This window comes from Salvelinus fontinalis, chromosome 3, assembly GCF_029448725.1.
Source record: "Salvelinus fontinalis isolate EN_2023a chromosome 3, ASM2944872v1, whole genome shotgun sequence".
Taxonomy (NCBI): domain Eukaryota; kingdom Metazoa; phylum Chordata; class Actinopteri; order Salmoniformes; family Salmonidae; genus Salvelinus; species Salvelinus fontinalis.
Window position 1 is genome coordinate 44,770,367 of NC_074667.1, and position 17,224 is coordinate 44,787,590.

Consider the following 17,224-nt stretch of genomic DNA (forward strand, 5'->3'; position numbering starts at 1 on the left):
CTTGGCATTTTTCCTATTTTGTTGCATTACAACCTGTAATTTAAATTGATTTTTATTTGGATTTAATGTAATGGACATACACAAAATAGTCCAAATTGGTGAAGTGAAGTGAAAAAAAATACTTATTTAAAAAATTTAAAAATAAAAATGGAAAAGTGGTGCGTACATATGTATTCACCTCCTTTGCTATGAAGACCCTAAATAATATATGGTGCAACCAATTAATTTCAGAAGTCACATAATTTGTTAAATAAAGTCCACCTGTGTGCAATCTAAGTGTCACATGATCTGTCACATGATCGCAGTATATATGCACCTGTTCTGAAAGGCCCCAGAGACTGCAACACCATTTGTGCAAGGGGTACCACCAAGCAAGCGGCACCATGAAGAACACAGAGCTCTCCAAACAGGTCAGGGACAAAGTTGTGGAGAAGTACAGATCAGGGTTGGGTTATAAAATAATATCAGAAACTTTGAACATCCCACGGAGCACAATTAAATCCATTAATTAAAAATGCTAAGAATATGGCACCACAATAAACCTGCCAAGAGAGGGCCGACCACCAAAACTCACGGACCAGGCAAGGAGGGCATTAATCAGAGAGGCAACAAAGAGACCAAAGATAACCCTGAAGGAGCTGCAAAGCTCCACAGCGGAGATTAGAGTATCTGTCCAAAGGACCACTAAGCCGTACACTCCACAGAGCTGGGCTTTACGGAAGAGTGGCCAGAAAAAAAGCCATTGCTTAAAGAAAAAAAGGCATGTGGGAGACTCCCCAAACATATGGAAGAAGGTATTCTGGTCAGATCAGACTAAAATGTAGCTTTTTGGCCATCAAAGAAAACTCTATGTCTGGCGCAAACCCAACACCTCTCATCACCCCGAGTGAAGCATGGTGGTGGCAGAATCCTGCTGTGGGGATGTTTTACATTTGCAGGGACTGGGAATCTGGTCAGAATTGAAGGAATGGTGGGTGGCGCTAAATACAGGGAAATTCTTGAGGGAAACCTGTTTCAGTCTTCCAGAGATTTGAGACTGGGACAGAGGTTCACCTTCCAGCAGGACAATGACCATAAATTTACTGCTAAAGCAACACTCAAGTGGTTTAAGGGGAAACATTTAAATGTCTTGGAATGGCCTAGTCAAAGCCCATACCTCAATCCAATTGACAATCTGTGGTATGACTTAAAGATTGCTGTACATCAGCAGAACTCATCCAACTAGCAGGAACATTTTTGTCTTTAAAAAAAAAAAAAATGTATTTTAATTCCAGGTTGTAAGGCAACAAAATAGTAAAAATGCCAAGGGGGTGAATACTTTCTCAAGCCACTGTAACTTTTCTGTACTCTCTGGACTAAAACCTAATTATGATAAGTGTACAATATTACGTATTGGATCTTTAAAAATACAACTTTTACATTACCCTGCAGTTTACCTATAATATGGGCTGATGGTGAAGTAGACATACTTGGTATTCATATCACAAAATATATAATTAAGCTCTCCACAATGGATTTCAATAGAAAACTTGTAAAAATAGACAAGATCCTGCAAACATGGAGAGGTAAATACCTGTCTATTTATGTAAAAATTGCCCTGATTAGCTCCTTTGTCATATCTCAGTTTTCTCAGTTACTTATGGCGCTGCCTACTCCTGATGATTCGTTTTTCAAATCATATGAGCAAAAAATATTTTGCCCTATCTGGGACACTAAACCAGACAAAATAAAACGTGCCTATCTGTACAAAGAATATAAATTGGGTGGGTTGAGATTATTAAATATAAAGCACTAAAGCTCTCTCTAAAAGCTTCACGTATTCCAAAGTTTTACTTGAACCCTAAATGGTTCTCAAGTAGATTACTAAGAAAAGCTCATCCATTGTTTAAAAATAGCCTTTTTGCCTTTGTGCAGATTGCCATGTTTCATTTTCGATTAATTGAAAATGATACTTTTTCAAAGTATCTCTCTTCTTCAAACAAGCATTGCAGAGCTGGCTCCAATTTCATTTTCATCCCTCTGAAAAGATATATCAAATATTACAACAAATATTATGGCTGAACTCAAATGTGCTGGTTGATAAAATACTTGTATTTATGGGAAAGATGTTTGAAAAGGGTATTTTGTTCTTAAATTATATTGTAAATTGGAATGGTAGAGTTATGTCCTTCAAGGAGTTATCAGAATTATATGGGAAAGTCTGCTCAATCCAAGAGCACAACCAATTGGTTACAGCATTACCCCAAACATGGAGGAGGCAGGTGGCAGCGGGAGGAGGTAGGGAACTGATCTGTCTGCCCAATATAAAGGATGAAAACTGTCGGAGGAATAAAAATAGCATAAATAGGAAAGTATACCAGTTTCATTTGAGGACCAGTATGTTGACAACTGTGCCATACAGATTGCAAAATAGTTGGGAAGAGATTTTTGATGTACCGATTCCATGGTACAGGGTGTATGAGTTGATATATAAAACAAAGCAAGATTCAAGACTTCGTGCTTTTCAGCTAAAATTATTATATAGAATTCTTGCCACCAACAAAATGTTGAATATTTGGGGCATAAAATCATCGAGCTCTGCAGATTTTGTTGTGAGGTTACAGAATCAATAGACCATTTATTTTGGTATTTCCCTCAGGTAGCCTGTTTCTGCTCTCAGGTTCAGGAATGGCTGAAAATGCATGCTGTAGCATTGATCTAAAATGGACCCTAGAAATAGTACTGTTAGGAGATCTGGAGAGACCGGGTCAGTCAATTACTAATATACTACTACTCTTAGTAAAAGTATTTATCTTCAACTCGCAATCTGTGGATTCTATTCGATTAGATAGATTGAAATTGTACGTTAAACATCACAGCATAGTTGAAATATATGTGTTGTGTAGAATCCCGAAGTGGGTGGCCAGCAGAGATATACGGGATGGGCTAAGGGAAGCTGAGGGTAGGGATGTGGAATTGGAGACAAGTGGGAGTGGAGTTGCTGTGCGGGAGATAGAATGATGGTCAAAGATAAAGTTACTTTTTTTAAGTCTAAATAAAAATGACATTGAGGGCCAGTGTTTTTACAACTAATGCCAGTTTGCCTGAGGCTGATGCCCGTGCAGGTGTTTGTACACATGCATATACACACATTCTCATTCAAAAAAATGCATACAAGAACACACACATACATGTAATAGTGCCAGACATGCACACAAAAATATATAGTTGGCATTACTGTTATGATTTTAGTTGTCCTTGATGTCCTTTGTTTATAATAGAATGTACAAAGATTTTTCTATTGTGTTATTTTTCTATTGTGTTTTTTGACTGTACGTTTGTTTTTTGTGTAACTCTGTGATGTTGTTTTTGTCGCACTGCTTTACTTTATCTTGGCCAGGTCGCAGTTGTAAATTAGAACTTGTTCTCAACTGGCCGACCTGGTTAAATAAAGGTGAAATAAAAATAAACAAATACAAAAATACAAAAAAGATTTTTTTTTGCATTGTTGTTTGCTGTTTTTTTCTGTCTTTTCCTTTTTTCTCTTTAGTTCATTCGCTTGGTTGTTGCTGCATTGGTAGGTTCTTGGAGGTGGGGAATGGAACTCATTCTATTTTTATTATTTCTTTTTCTTCTTGGGGGGGGGGGGGGGGGTTTGGGAGGTGTCTCGAATGGTTGAGGGACAGCTATTGGGGAACTGTGGGGGGAGGGTTCGGGTTCACGTTTTTTGGCCTGGTGGGAGATCTGTCAACGTGCCCTTGAGCAGGGCATTGACCCTGGATGCTTCTGTGTGTCACTCTGAATGGGAGTCTGTTGGATGACTGGTATGATGAAGTTGTTGAGCGGCTTCACTGCAAGTATATTGTATGTTTTGGATATTCCAACAAAAAAACAAAACAATAACACATTTTTATTTTTTATTTTTTAAATAACATGGAAAGAGGTCTGGAAATATGGCTGAATAAAAACAGTCAAGTTATTCCCTCCGCAAGGCATTCAAACAAGCAAAATGCCGGTACAGGGACAAGGTGGAGTCATAATTCAACGGCTCAAACACAAGACATATGTGGCAGGGTCTACAGGAAATCACAGACTACAAAAACAGCCACGTCACGGACACCGACGTCACGCTTCCAGACAAACTAAACACCTTCGTTGCCAGCTTTGAGGATAATACAGTGCCACCGTCGCTGCTTGCTAACAAAGACTGCGAATCACTCCTTTTTTTGGGGGTGTCTTGCTAATTGCCTATAATTTCCACCTTTTGTCTCTTCCATTTGCACAACAGCATGTGAAATGTATTGTCAATCAGTGTTGCTTCCTAATTGGACAGTTTTATTTCACAGAAGTGTGATTGACTTGGAGTTACATTGTGTTGTTTAAGTGTTTCAGGAAATCAGGAAATGGCAGTTTCGGTACCGATATGAGATCCTCAGACCCCTTGTGAGACCATATGCTGGTGCGGTTGGCCCTGGGTTCCTCCTAATGCAAGACAATGCTAGACCTCATGTGGCTGGAGTGTGTCAGCAGTTCCTGCAAGAGGAAGGCATTGATGCTATGGACTGGCCCGCCCGTTCCCCAGACCTGAATCCAATTGAGCACATCTGGGACATCATGTCTCGCTCCATCCACCAATGCCACGTTGCACTACAGACTGTCCAGGAGTTGGCGGATACTTTAGTCCAGGCCTGGGAGGAGATCCCTCAGGAGACCATCCGCCACCTCATCAGGAGCATGCCCAGGCGTTGTAGGGAGGTCATACAGGCACGTGGAGGCCACACACACTACTGAGCCTCATTTTGACTTGTTTTAAGGACATTACATCAAAGTTGGATCAGCCTGTAGTGTGGTTTTCCACTTTAATTTTGAGTGTGACTCCAAACCCAGACCTCCATGGGTTGATAAATTTGATTTCCATTGATAATTTTTGTGTGATTTTGTTGTCAGCACATTCAACTATGTAAAGAAAAAAGTATTTAATAAGAATATTTCATTCATTCAGATCTAGGATGTGTTATTTTAGTGTTCCCTTTATTTTTTTGAGCAGTGTATTATATTTTATACCATCTACTGCACCTTGCCTATGCCGCTCGGCCATTGCTCATCCATATACTTATAAGTACATATTCTCATTTACCCCATTAGATTTGTGTGTATTAGGTAGTTGTTGGGAAATTGTTAGATTACTTGTTAGATATTACTGCGCTGTCAGAACTAGAAGCACAAGCATTTCCCTACACTTGCATTAACATCTGCTAACCATGTGTATGTGACCAATTAAATTGGATTTGATTTGATTTGACTTGACTTGGATAGTGTCGGGCTTCCCTCATGCTCCTTTTCATGACGACGCCACATTAGCCACGTGCGTGAGTGCTATCTAACTACCAATCAGAACATTAAGCTAGCCAAGACCAACAACACAAACAAACTGACTATAAAGCTACAAATAGTGAGTGGAATTACAAATGGACTATACTAAAAGAATGAAAGGTATTACCTGTGATGACACACAAAGCTACGTGTAACCTACTTCTTCCAGGCTTTATTTCCCTACATGGGAACATTGTGATCCGTATGTTGGGAGTTTTGAGCTGCTTACATGTACATTGATCAACACAGCAGCTTTTCAGCATGTTTTGTAATTTCTGTATAACAAAAAAGCAACAATGAAGTTGACTCTTTCACAATGTTGGTCATGGGAAATAATGTTTGTTTTCCCCAATTTGTGGGTCTGGTCAAGGGGAATTCCTTCTTCTGACATGAATACCGACTCGGAGTATGGGAACAGCCGAAGATCCCTTTCGGAATCCTTTTTTCTAAGAGTGTAGTTATTATGAGTGTGAACCTTATGATTTCAAACTAAAGGATCTGAACCACATTCTTGTTCTCACAGTCCATTACAAAATCAAGACATTATTAACTCTTATTCATTATTCACACTTGGATTAACACTGGTGAAGCACATTTTCATGCACACATAGAGCCACTGTTGACAGCAAGTAACTTTCAGCAAAGTTTTAGGGGGAGTACAGTTCAAAAACTCTCAAAGTATTCATATTCAAATAGCTCCCATACTCTTTAAAAAAACAGCTTAAAACATAACCTTGTGATGTCTTTCATGATGCGTCTCTTTTCTGTTTTCCTGAATAGCGCTCCTCCCTTCATCCTGCTCTCTATGTGTGTGTCTGATGTGTGTCTGATATTGTGCACAGTCCTCCCCTGACGTCTCTTCACTGTGAAGTTTGGGCCTAATTCCTAGTGTGCCTCCCTCACTTCCATCCCAGGATGTCTCTATCACTGCCTCTCCTCCTCCCCAGAGAGACACTGATTGTACCTGAGGATGAGAAACATTTACATTTTGTTCCTATGACCTTTTCTCTCCTTTTGTATTGGAAACCTGTATGTCACCTTGCATAATAACCTTCCCTTTCCCCCAAACCACCTCCTCTAGAAATAGTCCCTGACGTTACAAGTTCGTAGTGCTGAGTGATTAGTGCCTTTTGAGGTCCGTTTTGGTTAAAAAAAGTATCACGGTTTTCGATTTTGGTTTCAAATAATTTTTTTAAATCATTAAATGAATTAGGAAATATGTACTTTAAATAAATTTAGAGCTTTTTAGTTAAAATTCTGAAGCCAAATATTAAGAACCTTCAATTGCCAAAACATTGAAAACATTCCATTGTCTCTAAACAAAATAAATGAATTAATCAAATCAAATCAAAGTTGTAGTAGACCTTACCGTGAAATGCTTATTTACACGCACTTAACCAACAATGCAGTTTTAAGAAAATATAGTTTTAAAATATTTACTAAATAAACAAAAAATGTAATAATAATAAAGTAACAATAATGTGGCTATGGAGGAGGCTAGAAGTACTGAGTCAATGTGCGAGGGTACAGGTTAGTCAAGGTAATTTGTACATGTAGGTAGGGGTAAAGTGACTATGCATAGATAATAAACAGCGAGGAGCAGCAGTGTAAAAACAAAGTAAATGTAAATAGTATTTATGGCTTGGAGGTAGAAGCTGTTAAGGAGCCTTTTGGACCTAGACTTGGCGCTCCTGTACCGCTTGCCGTGCAGTAGCAGAGAGAACAGTCTATGTGTGACTGGAGACTTTGACAATTTTTTTGGGCTTCCTCTGGCACCACCTAGTACATAGGTCATGAATGGAAGGAAGCTTGGCCCCAGTGATGTATTGGGCTCATTATCCTCTGTTGCGCCTTACGGTCGGATGCCGAGCAGTTGCCATACCAGGCGATGATGGAACCCATCAGGATGCTCTTAATGGTGCAGCTGGAGAACCTTTTGAGGATCTGGGGACCCATGCCAAATCTTTTCAGTCTCCTGAGGGGGACAGGAGTTGTCGTGCCCTCTTCATGACTTTCTTGGTGTGTTTGGACTATGATAGTTTATTGGTGATGTACAAAAGGAATCTGAAACTCTAGACCTGCTTCACTACAGCCCCGTCGATGTGAATGAGGGTGTGTTTGGACCTCCTTTTCCTGTACTCCATAATAATCTCCTTTGTCTTGCTCACGTTGAGGGAGAGGTTGTTGTCCTGGCACCACACTGCCAGGTCTCTGACCTCCTCCCTATAGGCTCTCATTGTTGTTGGTGATCAGGCCAACCACCGTTGTGTGGTAAGCAAACTTAATGATGGTGTTGGAGTCGTGCTTGGCCACGCAGTCGTAAGCGAACATAGAGTACAGGAGGGGACTAAGTACGCATCCCTGAGGGGCCTCCATGTTTAGGATCAGCGTGACAGATATGTTGTTGCCTACCCTTACCACCTGGGGGGCGGCCCATCAGGAACACCAGGATCCAGTTGCAGAGGGAGGTGTTTAGTCCCAGGCTCCTTAGCTTAGTGATGAGCTTTGTAGGCTCTATGGTGTTTAATCCTGAACTGTAGTCATTGAACAGCATTCTCAAATAGGTGTTCCTTTTGTCCAGGTGGGAAAGGGCAGTGTGGAGTGCGATTGAGATTGCATCATCTGTGGATCTGTTTGGGAGGTATGCGAATTGGAGTGGGTCTAGAGTTTCCGGGATGATGGTGTTGATGTGAGCCATAACCAGCCTTTCAAAGCACTTCATGGCTACCGACATGAGTGCTACGAGGTGGTAGTCAATTAGGCAGGTTACCTTCGCTTTCTTGGGCACAGGGACTATGGTGGTCTGCTTGAAACATGTAGGTATTATAGACTCAGTCAGGGAGAGATTGAAAATGTCAGTGAAGACAATTGCCAGTTGGTCCGAGTTTGTTCTGAGTACACGTCCTGGTAGTCCGTCTGGCCCTGCAGCCTTGTGAATGTTGACCTGTTTATAAAGGTCTTGCTCACATTGACTACAGAGAGCGTGATCACACAGTCGTCTGGAACAGCTAGTGCTCTCATGCATGCTTCAGTGTTGCTTGCCTCGAAGAGATCATAAAAGGCATTTAGCCCGTCTGGTAGGCTCGTGTCACTGGGCAGCTCGTGGGTTGGTTTCCCTTTGTAGTCCGTAATAGTTTGCAAGCCCTTCCACATCCGACGAGCGTCAGAGCCAGTTTATTATGATTCAATTTTAGTCCTGTATGATTCAACACTTTGCCTGTTTGATGGTTCGTCTGAGGCCATAGCAGGATTTCTTATAAGCATCCGGATTAGTGTCCCGCTCCTTGAAAGCGGCAACTCTAGCCTTTAGCTCGTTACGGATGTGCATGTAATCCATGGCTTCTGGTTGGGATATGTACGATATCCTCAATGTACTTATTGATGAAGCTGGTGACGGAGGTGGTATACTCCTCAATGCCATTGGATGAATGCCGGAATGTATTCCAGTCTGTGCTAGCAAAGTCTGTGCTAGCAAGTCCTGTAGCGTAGCATCTGCGTCATCTGACCACTTCCGTTTTGAGCGTGTCATTGGTACTTCCTGCTTTAGTTTTGGCTTGTAAACAGGAATCAGGAGGATAGAATTATGGTCAGATTTTCCAAATGGAGGGCGAGCTTTGTAAGCGTCTCTGTGTGGAGTAAAGGTGGTCTAGAGTTTTTTTCCCTCTTTGGATGGTACATGTGACTTGGTAGAAATTAGGTAAAACGGATTTAAATTTGCCTGCATTAAAGCCACTGGCCACTAGGAGCACCGCTTCTGGATGAGCATTTTCTTGTTTGCTTATGGCCTCTTGAGTGCGGTCTTAGTTCCAGCATCAGTTTGTGGTGGTAAATAGATGGCTATGAAATATAGATAAAAACTCTCTTGGTAGATAGTGTGGTCTACAGCTTATCATGAGATGCTCTACCTCAGGCAAGCAATACCTCAAGACTCCCTTAATATTAGACATTGCACACCTGCTGTTATTGACAAATAGACACACACCCCCACCCTTCATCTTTCCAGACTTAGCTGTTCTGTTCTGCCGATGCACGGAAAACCTAGCCAACTGTATATTATCTGCATCATCGTTAAGCTACGACTCTTTTAAAAATAAGATATTCAAATGTTTTATGTCCCATTGTTAGGATAGTCATGAACGGAGATCATCCAGTTTATTCTCCAGTGATTGCACGTTGGCTAATAGAGCGGATGGTAGAGGCGGGTTAACCACTCGCTGACAAATTCTCACAAGGCACCCTGATCTCCGCCCCCTGTAATACCTTATATTCTTCATGCGAATGACGGGGATTTGGGCCTTGTCTGGGAGCAACATTATATTCTTCTCGTCCGACTTATTAAAGAAAAAATCTTTGTCCAGTTCGAGGTAAGAAATTGCTGTTCTGATATCCAGAAGCTCTTTTCGGTCATAAGAGACGGTAGCATCAACATTATGTAGAAAATAAGTTACAAACAATGCGAAAAAACAAACAAAATAGCACAATTGGTTAAGAGCCCGTAAAATGGCCGTTCTTTAATAAGAGGCCCATGATGTAGTGATTACTGGTTATCACTTATTAACTATAATTTATTCACATTACTTTACTTAAATATTTTGGTTGTGTATATTATTATTATTCTTTATTAATTTGTGTTATTATTATTTTTATTATTATTATTTAGAGGGTAGCTTTACTAGTACAGATTGATTGTAGCTTCCATCAATGCAATTTTCTGCATCATTTCCAATCCCCCATATATTTTTCTGGGAATATATGTAGATGTCTCTTTTAAATATCTTTTAGATTATTATTTTCCCCTAACCTAATTGTAGTAAGCCAGTGGACAATGACACAAAGGCTTCTACTTTCAGCTTATAAATACTATCTAAATTTCATGGACACAATGTATTTTACAATAGTTATCTTTTGTTTGTTTTTAATCCCATCCTTCAGCAACCATCAACCCGTCCTGTCTATTTTTTTAAACCTTTATTTAACTAGGTAAGTCAGTTAAGAACAAATTCTTATTTTCAATGACGGCCTAGGAAAAAACAGTGGGTTAACTGCCTGTTTAGGGGCAGAATGACAGATTTGTATCTTGTCACTTCGGGGATTTGAACTTGCAACCTTTCGGTTAAAAGTCCAACGCTCTAACCACTAGGCTACACTGCCTCCCCCCAAAAACTCTGAAGCCCATCCAGTTTGATTCCTATTTTGCCATATATTTTTAACTCTGCTGTTTCACAAAAGTTCTGAACCTATGTACAATTTACGGACTGAGTATATTTTACATTAGTTATCTTGTTGTTTGTAATCACACCCTTCAGCTCCACTCAACTCCTCCCATCTATCTCTTAACTTCTTATGGCTACAGCGGCAGTAATGAGTAGCTTGGATGAAAGGTGCACAGAGGTGCCCAGAGTAAACGGCCTGCTCCTCAGTCATAGTTGCTAATATATGCATATTATTAGTAGTATTGGATAGAAAACACTCTGAAGTTTCTAAATGTGTTTGAATTATGTCTGTGAGTATAACAGAACTCATATGGCAGGCAAAAACCTGGCTGGTTTTTCAACCAAGATCCCATTGAAATTACAGCGAGATATGGATGAGTTTTCACTTTCTACGGCTTCCACTAGATGTCAACAGTCAATAGAACATTGTCTGATCACTCTGCTGTGAAGGGGGGCCGAAGGAGACAGGAATGAGTAACCACTGCCATGAGGTGACCACGCTTTGACCATGCGCGTTCACGTGAGAGGCAGCTCCGTTCCATCGCTCAACTGAAGTCAATGTAATTCTCCGGTTGGAACGTTATTTAAGATGTATGTTAACAACATTCTAAAGATTGATTCAATACATCGTTTGACATGTTTCTACTGACTGTTACGGAACTTTTGGACATTTCGTCACGTTTTAGTGAACGTGCTTTGTGACTTTGGAATTGTTTACCAAACGCGCTAACCAAAGTAGCTAATTTGACATAAATAACGGACATTATCGAACAAATCAAGCATTTATTGTGGACCTGGGATTCCTGGGAGTGCATTCTGATAAAGTTTATCAAAGGTAAGGAAACATTTATCATGTAATTTGTGGTTTCTGTTGACTCCAACATGGCGGCTAATTTGACTCTTGTTCTGAGCTCCGTCTCAGATTATTGCATGGTTTGCATTTTCCGTAAAGTTTTTTTGAAATCTGACACAGCGGTTATATTAAGGAGAGGTATATCTATAATTCCATGTGTATAACTTGTATTATCATCTACATTTATGATGAGTATTTCTGTTGAAACGATGTGGCTATGCACTAATCACTGGATGTTTTTGTAACTAGTGAATGTAACGCGCCAATGTAAACTCAGATTTTTTTATATAAATATGAACTTTATCAAACAAAACATGCATGTATTGTGTAACATGAAGTCCTATGAGTGTCATCTGATGAAGATCATCAAAGGTTAGTGATTCATTTTATCTCTATTTTTGCTTTTTTTTACTCCTCTCTTTGGCTGGAAAAATGACTGTGTTTGTCTGTGGTTTGGCGGTGACCTAACATATACATTTGTGGTGCTTTCACTGAAAATCCTATTTGAAATCGGACACTTTGGTGGGATTAACAACAAAAGTACATTTAAAATGATATAAGACACATGTATGTTTGACGAATTTTAATTATGAGATTTCTGTTGTTTGAATTTGGCGCCCTGCACTTTCACTGGCTGCTGTCATATCATCCCGTCACTGGGATTGCAGCCATAAGAAGTTTTTAACACCATCCATTTTTTTGGGGGGGGGGGCATATATTTTTCAACTGTGCTGTGATGTTTCACAAAAGTTCTGAACTTTTCCATTCTTATAGTTAACACAGATTGTAAATTAAAGACACACATTTTTGCTAAAAGTATTATTATATAATTGATCGATTGACTATGACTTTTCAAGTCACCGAGTAGTTCTATCTGCAGAGTTAGCTCTAAGTAAATGTTGCACTTCCACCATTCCTGGACCTGTGACCAAAAACAAGCTACAGATGGACTGTACCAAAACAAATGATCTAATGATTCTGTCTCCTCGAGGCAAAATCTGCAGAGCTGGGATGGTTGAATCCCCCATATATATAACATTCTATTGCTTGCAAGAATTTTGTATAATAATTTAAATTGAACATTTTACATTTTGAATAAGGCATTGTTTTGCGTATCAATTCATATGTATATATATGTATATATCAATGATGTCGCTCTTGCTGCGGGTGACTCTTTGATCCTCTTCTACGCAGACAAGACCATTCTGTATACATCTGGCCCTTCTTTGGACACTGTGTTAGCAAACCTACAAACGAGCTTCAGTGCCATACAACACTCCTCCCCTGGTCTCCAACTGCTCTTAAATGCAAGTAAAACTAAATGAATGCTCTTCAACCGATCGCTGCCCGCACCCGCACTCCCGAATAGCATCACTACTCTGGACGGTTCTGACCTAGAATATGTGGACAACTATAAATACCTAGGTGTCTGACTAGACTGTGAACTCTTCTTACAGACTCATACTAAGCATCTCCAATCCAAAATTAAATCTAGAATTGGCTTCCCATTTCGCAACAAAACCTCCTTCACTCATGCTGCAAAACATACCCTCGTAAAACTGACTATCCTACCGATCCTCGACTTTGGCGATATCATTTACAAAATAGCCTCCAACACTCTACTCAGCAAATTGGATGCAGTCTATCACAGTGCCATCCGTTTTGTCACCAAAGCCCCATATACTACCCACCACTGCGACCTGTATGCTCTTGTTGGCTGGTCCTTGCTACATATTCGTCGCCAAACCCACTGGCTCCAGGTCATCTATAAGTCTTTGCTAGGTAAAGCTCCGCCTTATCTCAGCTCACTGGTCACCATAGCAGCACCCACCCGTAGCACTCGCTCCAGCAGGTATATTTCACTTGTCATCCCCAAAGCCAACACCTACTTTGGTCGCCTTTTCTTCCAGTTCTCTGCTGCCAATGACTGAAACGAATTGCAAAAACCACTGAAGTTGGAGACTTATGTATCCCTCACTAACTTTAAGCATCAGTTATCAGAGCAGCTTACCAATCACTGTAGCTGTCCATAGCCCATCCAACTCCCTACCTCATCCTCACATTTGTTTTTTGTTTTTCTGCTCTTTTGCACACCAGTATTTCTACTTACACATCCTCATCTGCACATCTTTCACTCCAGTGTTAATTGCTAAATTGTAATTACTTCGCCACTATGGCTTATTTATTGCCTATCCTCCTTACTTCATGTGCACACACTGTATACAGATTTTTCTATTCTGTTACTGACTGTACATTTGTTAATCCCATGTGTAACTCTGTGTTGTTGTTTTTGTCACAATTTTTTACTTTATCTTGGCCAGGTCGCAGTTGTAAATGAGAACTTGTTCTCAACTGGCCCACCTGGTTAAATAAAGGTGAAATAAAAATATTTAAAAAATAAACCATGTGCCATGGAATCGGTACATCGAAAATCTATTCTCAACTTTTTTGCAATCTATATGGCACAGCTGTCCATTTTTTGGTCCTTGAATGTAATTGGTTTACTTTTGTATTAATCACAATTTTCTTTAACCAATTTGGTCTTTAATGCAGGGCCAACATACAAGTTACTTACTTTCCCCCCCTTCCACTTGCCCCTTCCATCTTTGCAGTAATGCTGAAATTTTGGGTAGAGTAGACATTTCCATATATTTTTGTTAGCGGCATGTGTGACATAACTCCACCAGTCCTATTTATTGTATCATTTACAAAGATTGTACAGTTTTTTCCAAAAATAATGTTTTTTTAATCAATTAGTATATTTCAGAGTAATTATTTGTTCTGTCTTTTCTGGTGGAAGCTCAAATTGCAACCAACTTTAAAATAACCAAAAGTGAGATGTTGTCATGTGAATAAAGGGAAAAAGGCCATTCTTGAACATTGGGTGAAACATTCTTACTAATCTGCTAGAGAACCAGTTCGGATTTAATTATAACTTTTGTATGACTGAAGCCTTTAGTGAGAGGTATAATGTTTAAATATTGAACTGCAGATGTGGCCAGGGCAATACATTGCAATGTCTGTACTGTGAGACGCCTAAGACAGCGCTGCAGGGAGACAGGACAGACAGCTGATCATCCTAGCACGTGTAACAACACCTGCACAGGATCGATACACCTGAACATCACACCTGCGGGACAGGTACAGGATGGCAACAACAACTGCCCAACAACTGCCCAGGAACGCACAATCCCTCCATCAGTGCTCACACTCTCCGCAATAGGCTGAGAGAGTCTGGACTGAGGGCTTGTAGGCCTGTTGTAAAGGCAGGTCCTCACCAGACATCACCGGCAACAACTTTGCACAAACCCACCATCGCTGGACCAGATAGGACTGGCAAAAATTGCTCTTCACTAACGAGTTGCGGTTTTGTCTCACCAGGGGTGATGGTCAGATTCATGTTTATCGTCGAAGGAATGAGCGTTACACCGATGACTGTACTCTGAAGCGGGATTGATTTGTAGGGTCCGTCATGGTCTGGGGCAGTGTGCAACAGCATCATCGGACTGAGCTTGTTGTCATTGCAGGCAATCTCAATGCTGTGCGTTGCAGGGAAGACATCCTCCTCCCTCATGTGGTACAGCATGACAATGCCACCAGCCATACTGCTCATTCTGTGCATGATTTCCTGCAAGACAGGAATGTCAGTGTTCTGCCATGTCCAACGAAGAGCCCAGATCTCAATCCCATTGAGCACGTCTGGGCCCTGTTGGATCAGAGGGTGAGGGCTAGGACCATTCCCCCCAGAAATGTCCGGGAAGTTGCAGGTGCCTTGGTGGAAGAGTGGGGTAACATCTCACAGCAAGAACTGGCAAATCTGGTGCAATCCATGAGGAGGAGATGCACTGCAATACTTAATGCAGCGGGTGGCCACACCAGATACTGACTGTTACTTTTGATTTGTTCAGGGACACATTATTCAATTTTTGTTAGTCACATGTCTGTGGAACTTGTTCAGTTTTTGTCTCAGTTGTTGAATCTTGTTAAGTTCATACAACTATTTGCACATGTTAAGTTTGCTGAAAATAAACGCAGTTGACAGTGAGGATGTTTCTTTTTTTGTTGAGTTTAGTATCTCCAATGTATCATCCATGTAAAAAAAACTGTCTGATTAGGATGAATCATATCCGACAATAACTTTTTAATTCTATGTGCTATGCATTTTACTCTAATTTTTGCATCACAACACTGAAGTGTAAGGGGGGCCTCCAATTTGTTAAATGGACTGGATCTTTATATTCAGCACTTGGGTCCTGTTTCAGTAATAATGAAATCCAACTTTCTTGTAATTAATCACCATGTTTTCTTCACTGAACTAGGTTGAATATTTGCCCATTGAAAACTACAACTCCCTACAGCGTCACACAGTACGTTTTCGATTTGATTTCTCTCGTGCTTTATAGGATTTCTCTCTGAAGAAACGGTGCTGTCACGGCCGATGCTGGAAGAAGTGGACCAAGGTGCAGCGTGGTGAGCCTACATATTCCTTTTTATTTGAATGACGCCGACAAAAACAATAAACAATACAAAAACGACCGTGAAGCTTAAGGGCTATAGTGCCCACAAACAAAGACAACTACCCACAACGAAGGGAGGGAAAAAGGGCTACCAATCAGAAACAACGATAGATAGCTGTCCCTGATTGAGAACCATACCCGGCCAAAACCTGGAAACACAAAATCATAGGAAAAAAACATAGAATGCCCACCCCAAATCATACCCTGACCAAACCAAATAGAAACATAAAAAGGCTCTCTAAGGTCAGGGCGTGACAGTACCTCCCCAAAGGTGCGGACTCCGGCCACAAAACCTGAACCTATAGGGGAGGGTCTGGGTGGGCATCTATCCGCGGTGGCGAATCAGGTGCGGGACGCAGACCCCACTCCACCACTGGCTCACCCCACTTTGGTGGCACCAGTGGTGCGGGGACCCCCGTTGCGGGCCCCGGACTGGGGACCCTTACTGCGGGCCCCGAACTGGGCACCCTCGTTGTGGGCCCCGGACTGGGCACCCTCGCTGCGGGCCCCGGACTGGGCACCCTCGCTGCTGGCCCCGGACTGGGGACCGTAGCTAAAGGCTCCGGACTGGAGACCGTCGCTGGAGGCTCTGGACTAGAGACCGTCGCTGGAGGCTCCGAACTGGGGACCGTCGCTGGAGGCTCCGGACTGGAGGTCGTCGTTGGAGGCTTCGTGCCATGACTCCTCACTGGAGGCTTCGTGCCATGGATCATCACTAGAGGCTTCTTGCCTTGGATCATCACTGGAGGTTTCGTGCCATGGATCATCACTGGAGGCTTCTTGCCATGGATCATCACTGGAGGCTTCGTGCCATGGATCATCACTGGAGGCTTCGTGCCATGGATCATCACTGGAGGCTTCTTGCCATGGATCATCACTGGAGGCTTCGAGCCAAGGATCATCACTGGAGTCTTCATGCCATGGATCATCACTGGAGGCTTCATGCCATGGATCATCACTGGAGGCTTCTTGCCATGGATCATCACTTGAGGCTTCGTGCCATGGATCATCACTGGAGGCTTCTTGCCATGGATCGTCACTTGAGGCTTCGTGCCATGGATCATCACTGGAGGCTTCTTGCCATGGGTCATCACTGGAGGCTTCTTGCCATTGATCATCACTGGTGGCTTCGTGCCATGGATCATCACTGGAGGCTTCTTGCTATGGATCATCACTGGAGGCTTTGTGCCATGGATCATCACTGGAGGCTTCGTGCCATGGATCATCACTGGAGGCTTCGTGCCATGGATCATCACTGGAGGCTTCTTGCCATGGATCATCACTGGAGG

General features: G+C 41.6%; 1 protein-coding gene across 4 annotated transcripts in view; it reads left to right on the forward strand.

Annotated features, from left to right (window-relative positions):
* LOC129850032 (immunoglobulin superfamily member 21-like) overlaps positions 1 to 17,224 on the forward strand; it is a 302,686-nt gene that overhangs the window by 231,346 nt on the left and 54,116 nt on the right. For 2 of the 4 annotated variants that reach the window (XM_055916665.1, XM_055916664.1), the window contains exon 4: positions 15,822 to 15,888. The exons of the other annotated variants lie outside the window; for them this stretch is intronic. In XM_055916665.1, the coding sequence (XP_055772640.1) occupies positions 15,822 to 15,888 (67 nt within the window). The remainder of the gene's footprint in view (positions 1 to 15,821; positions 15,889 to 17,224) is intronic. 4 annotated transcript variants of the gene reach the window in all.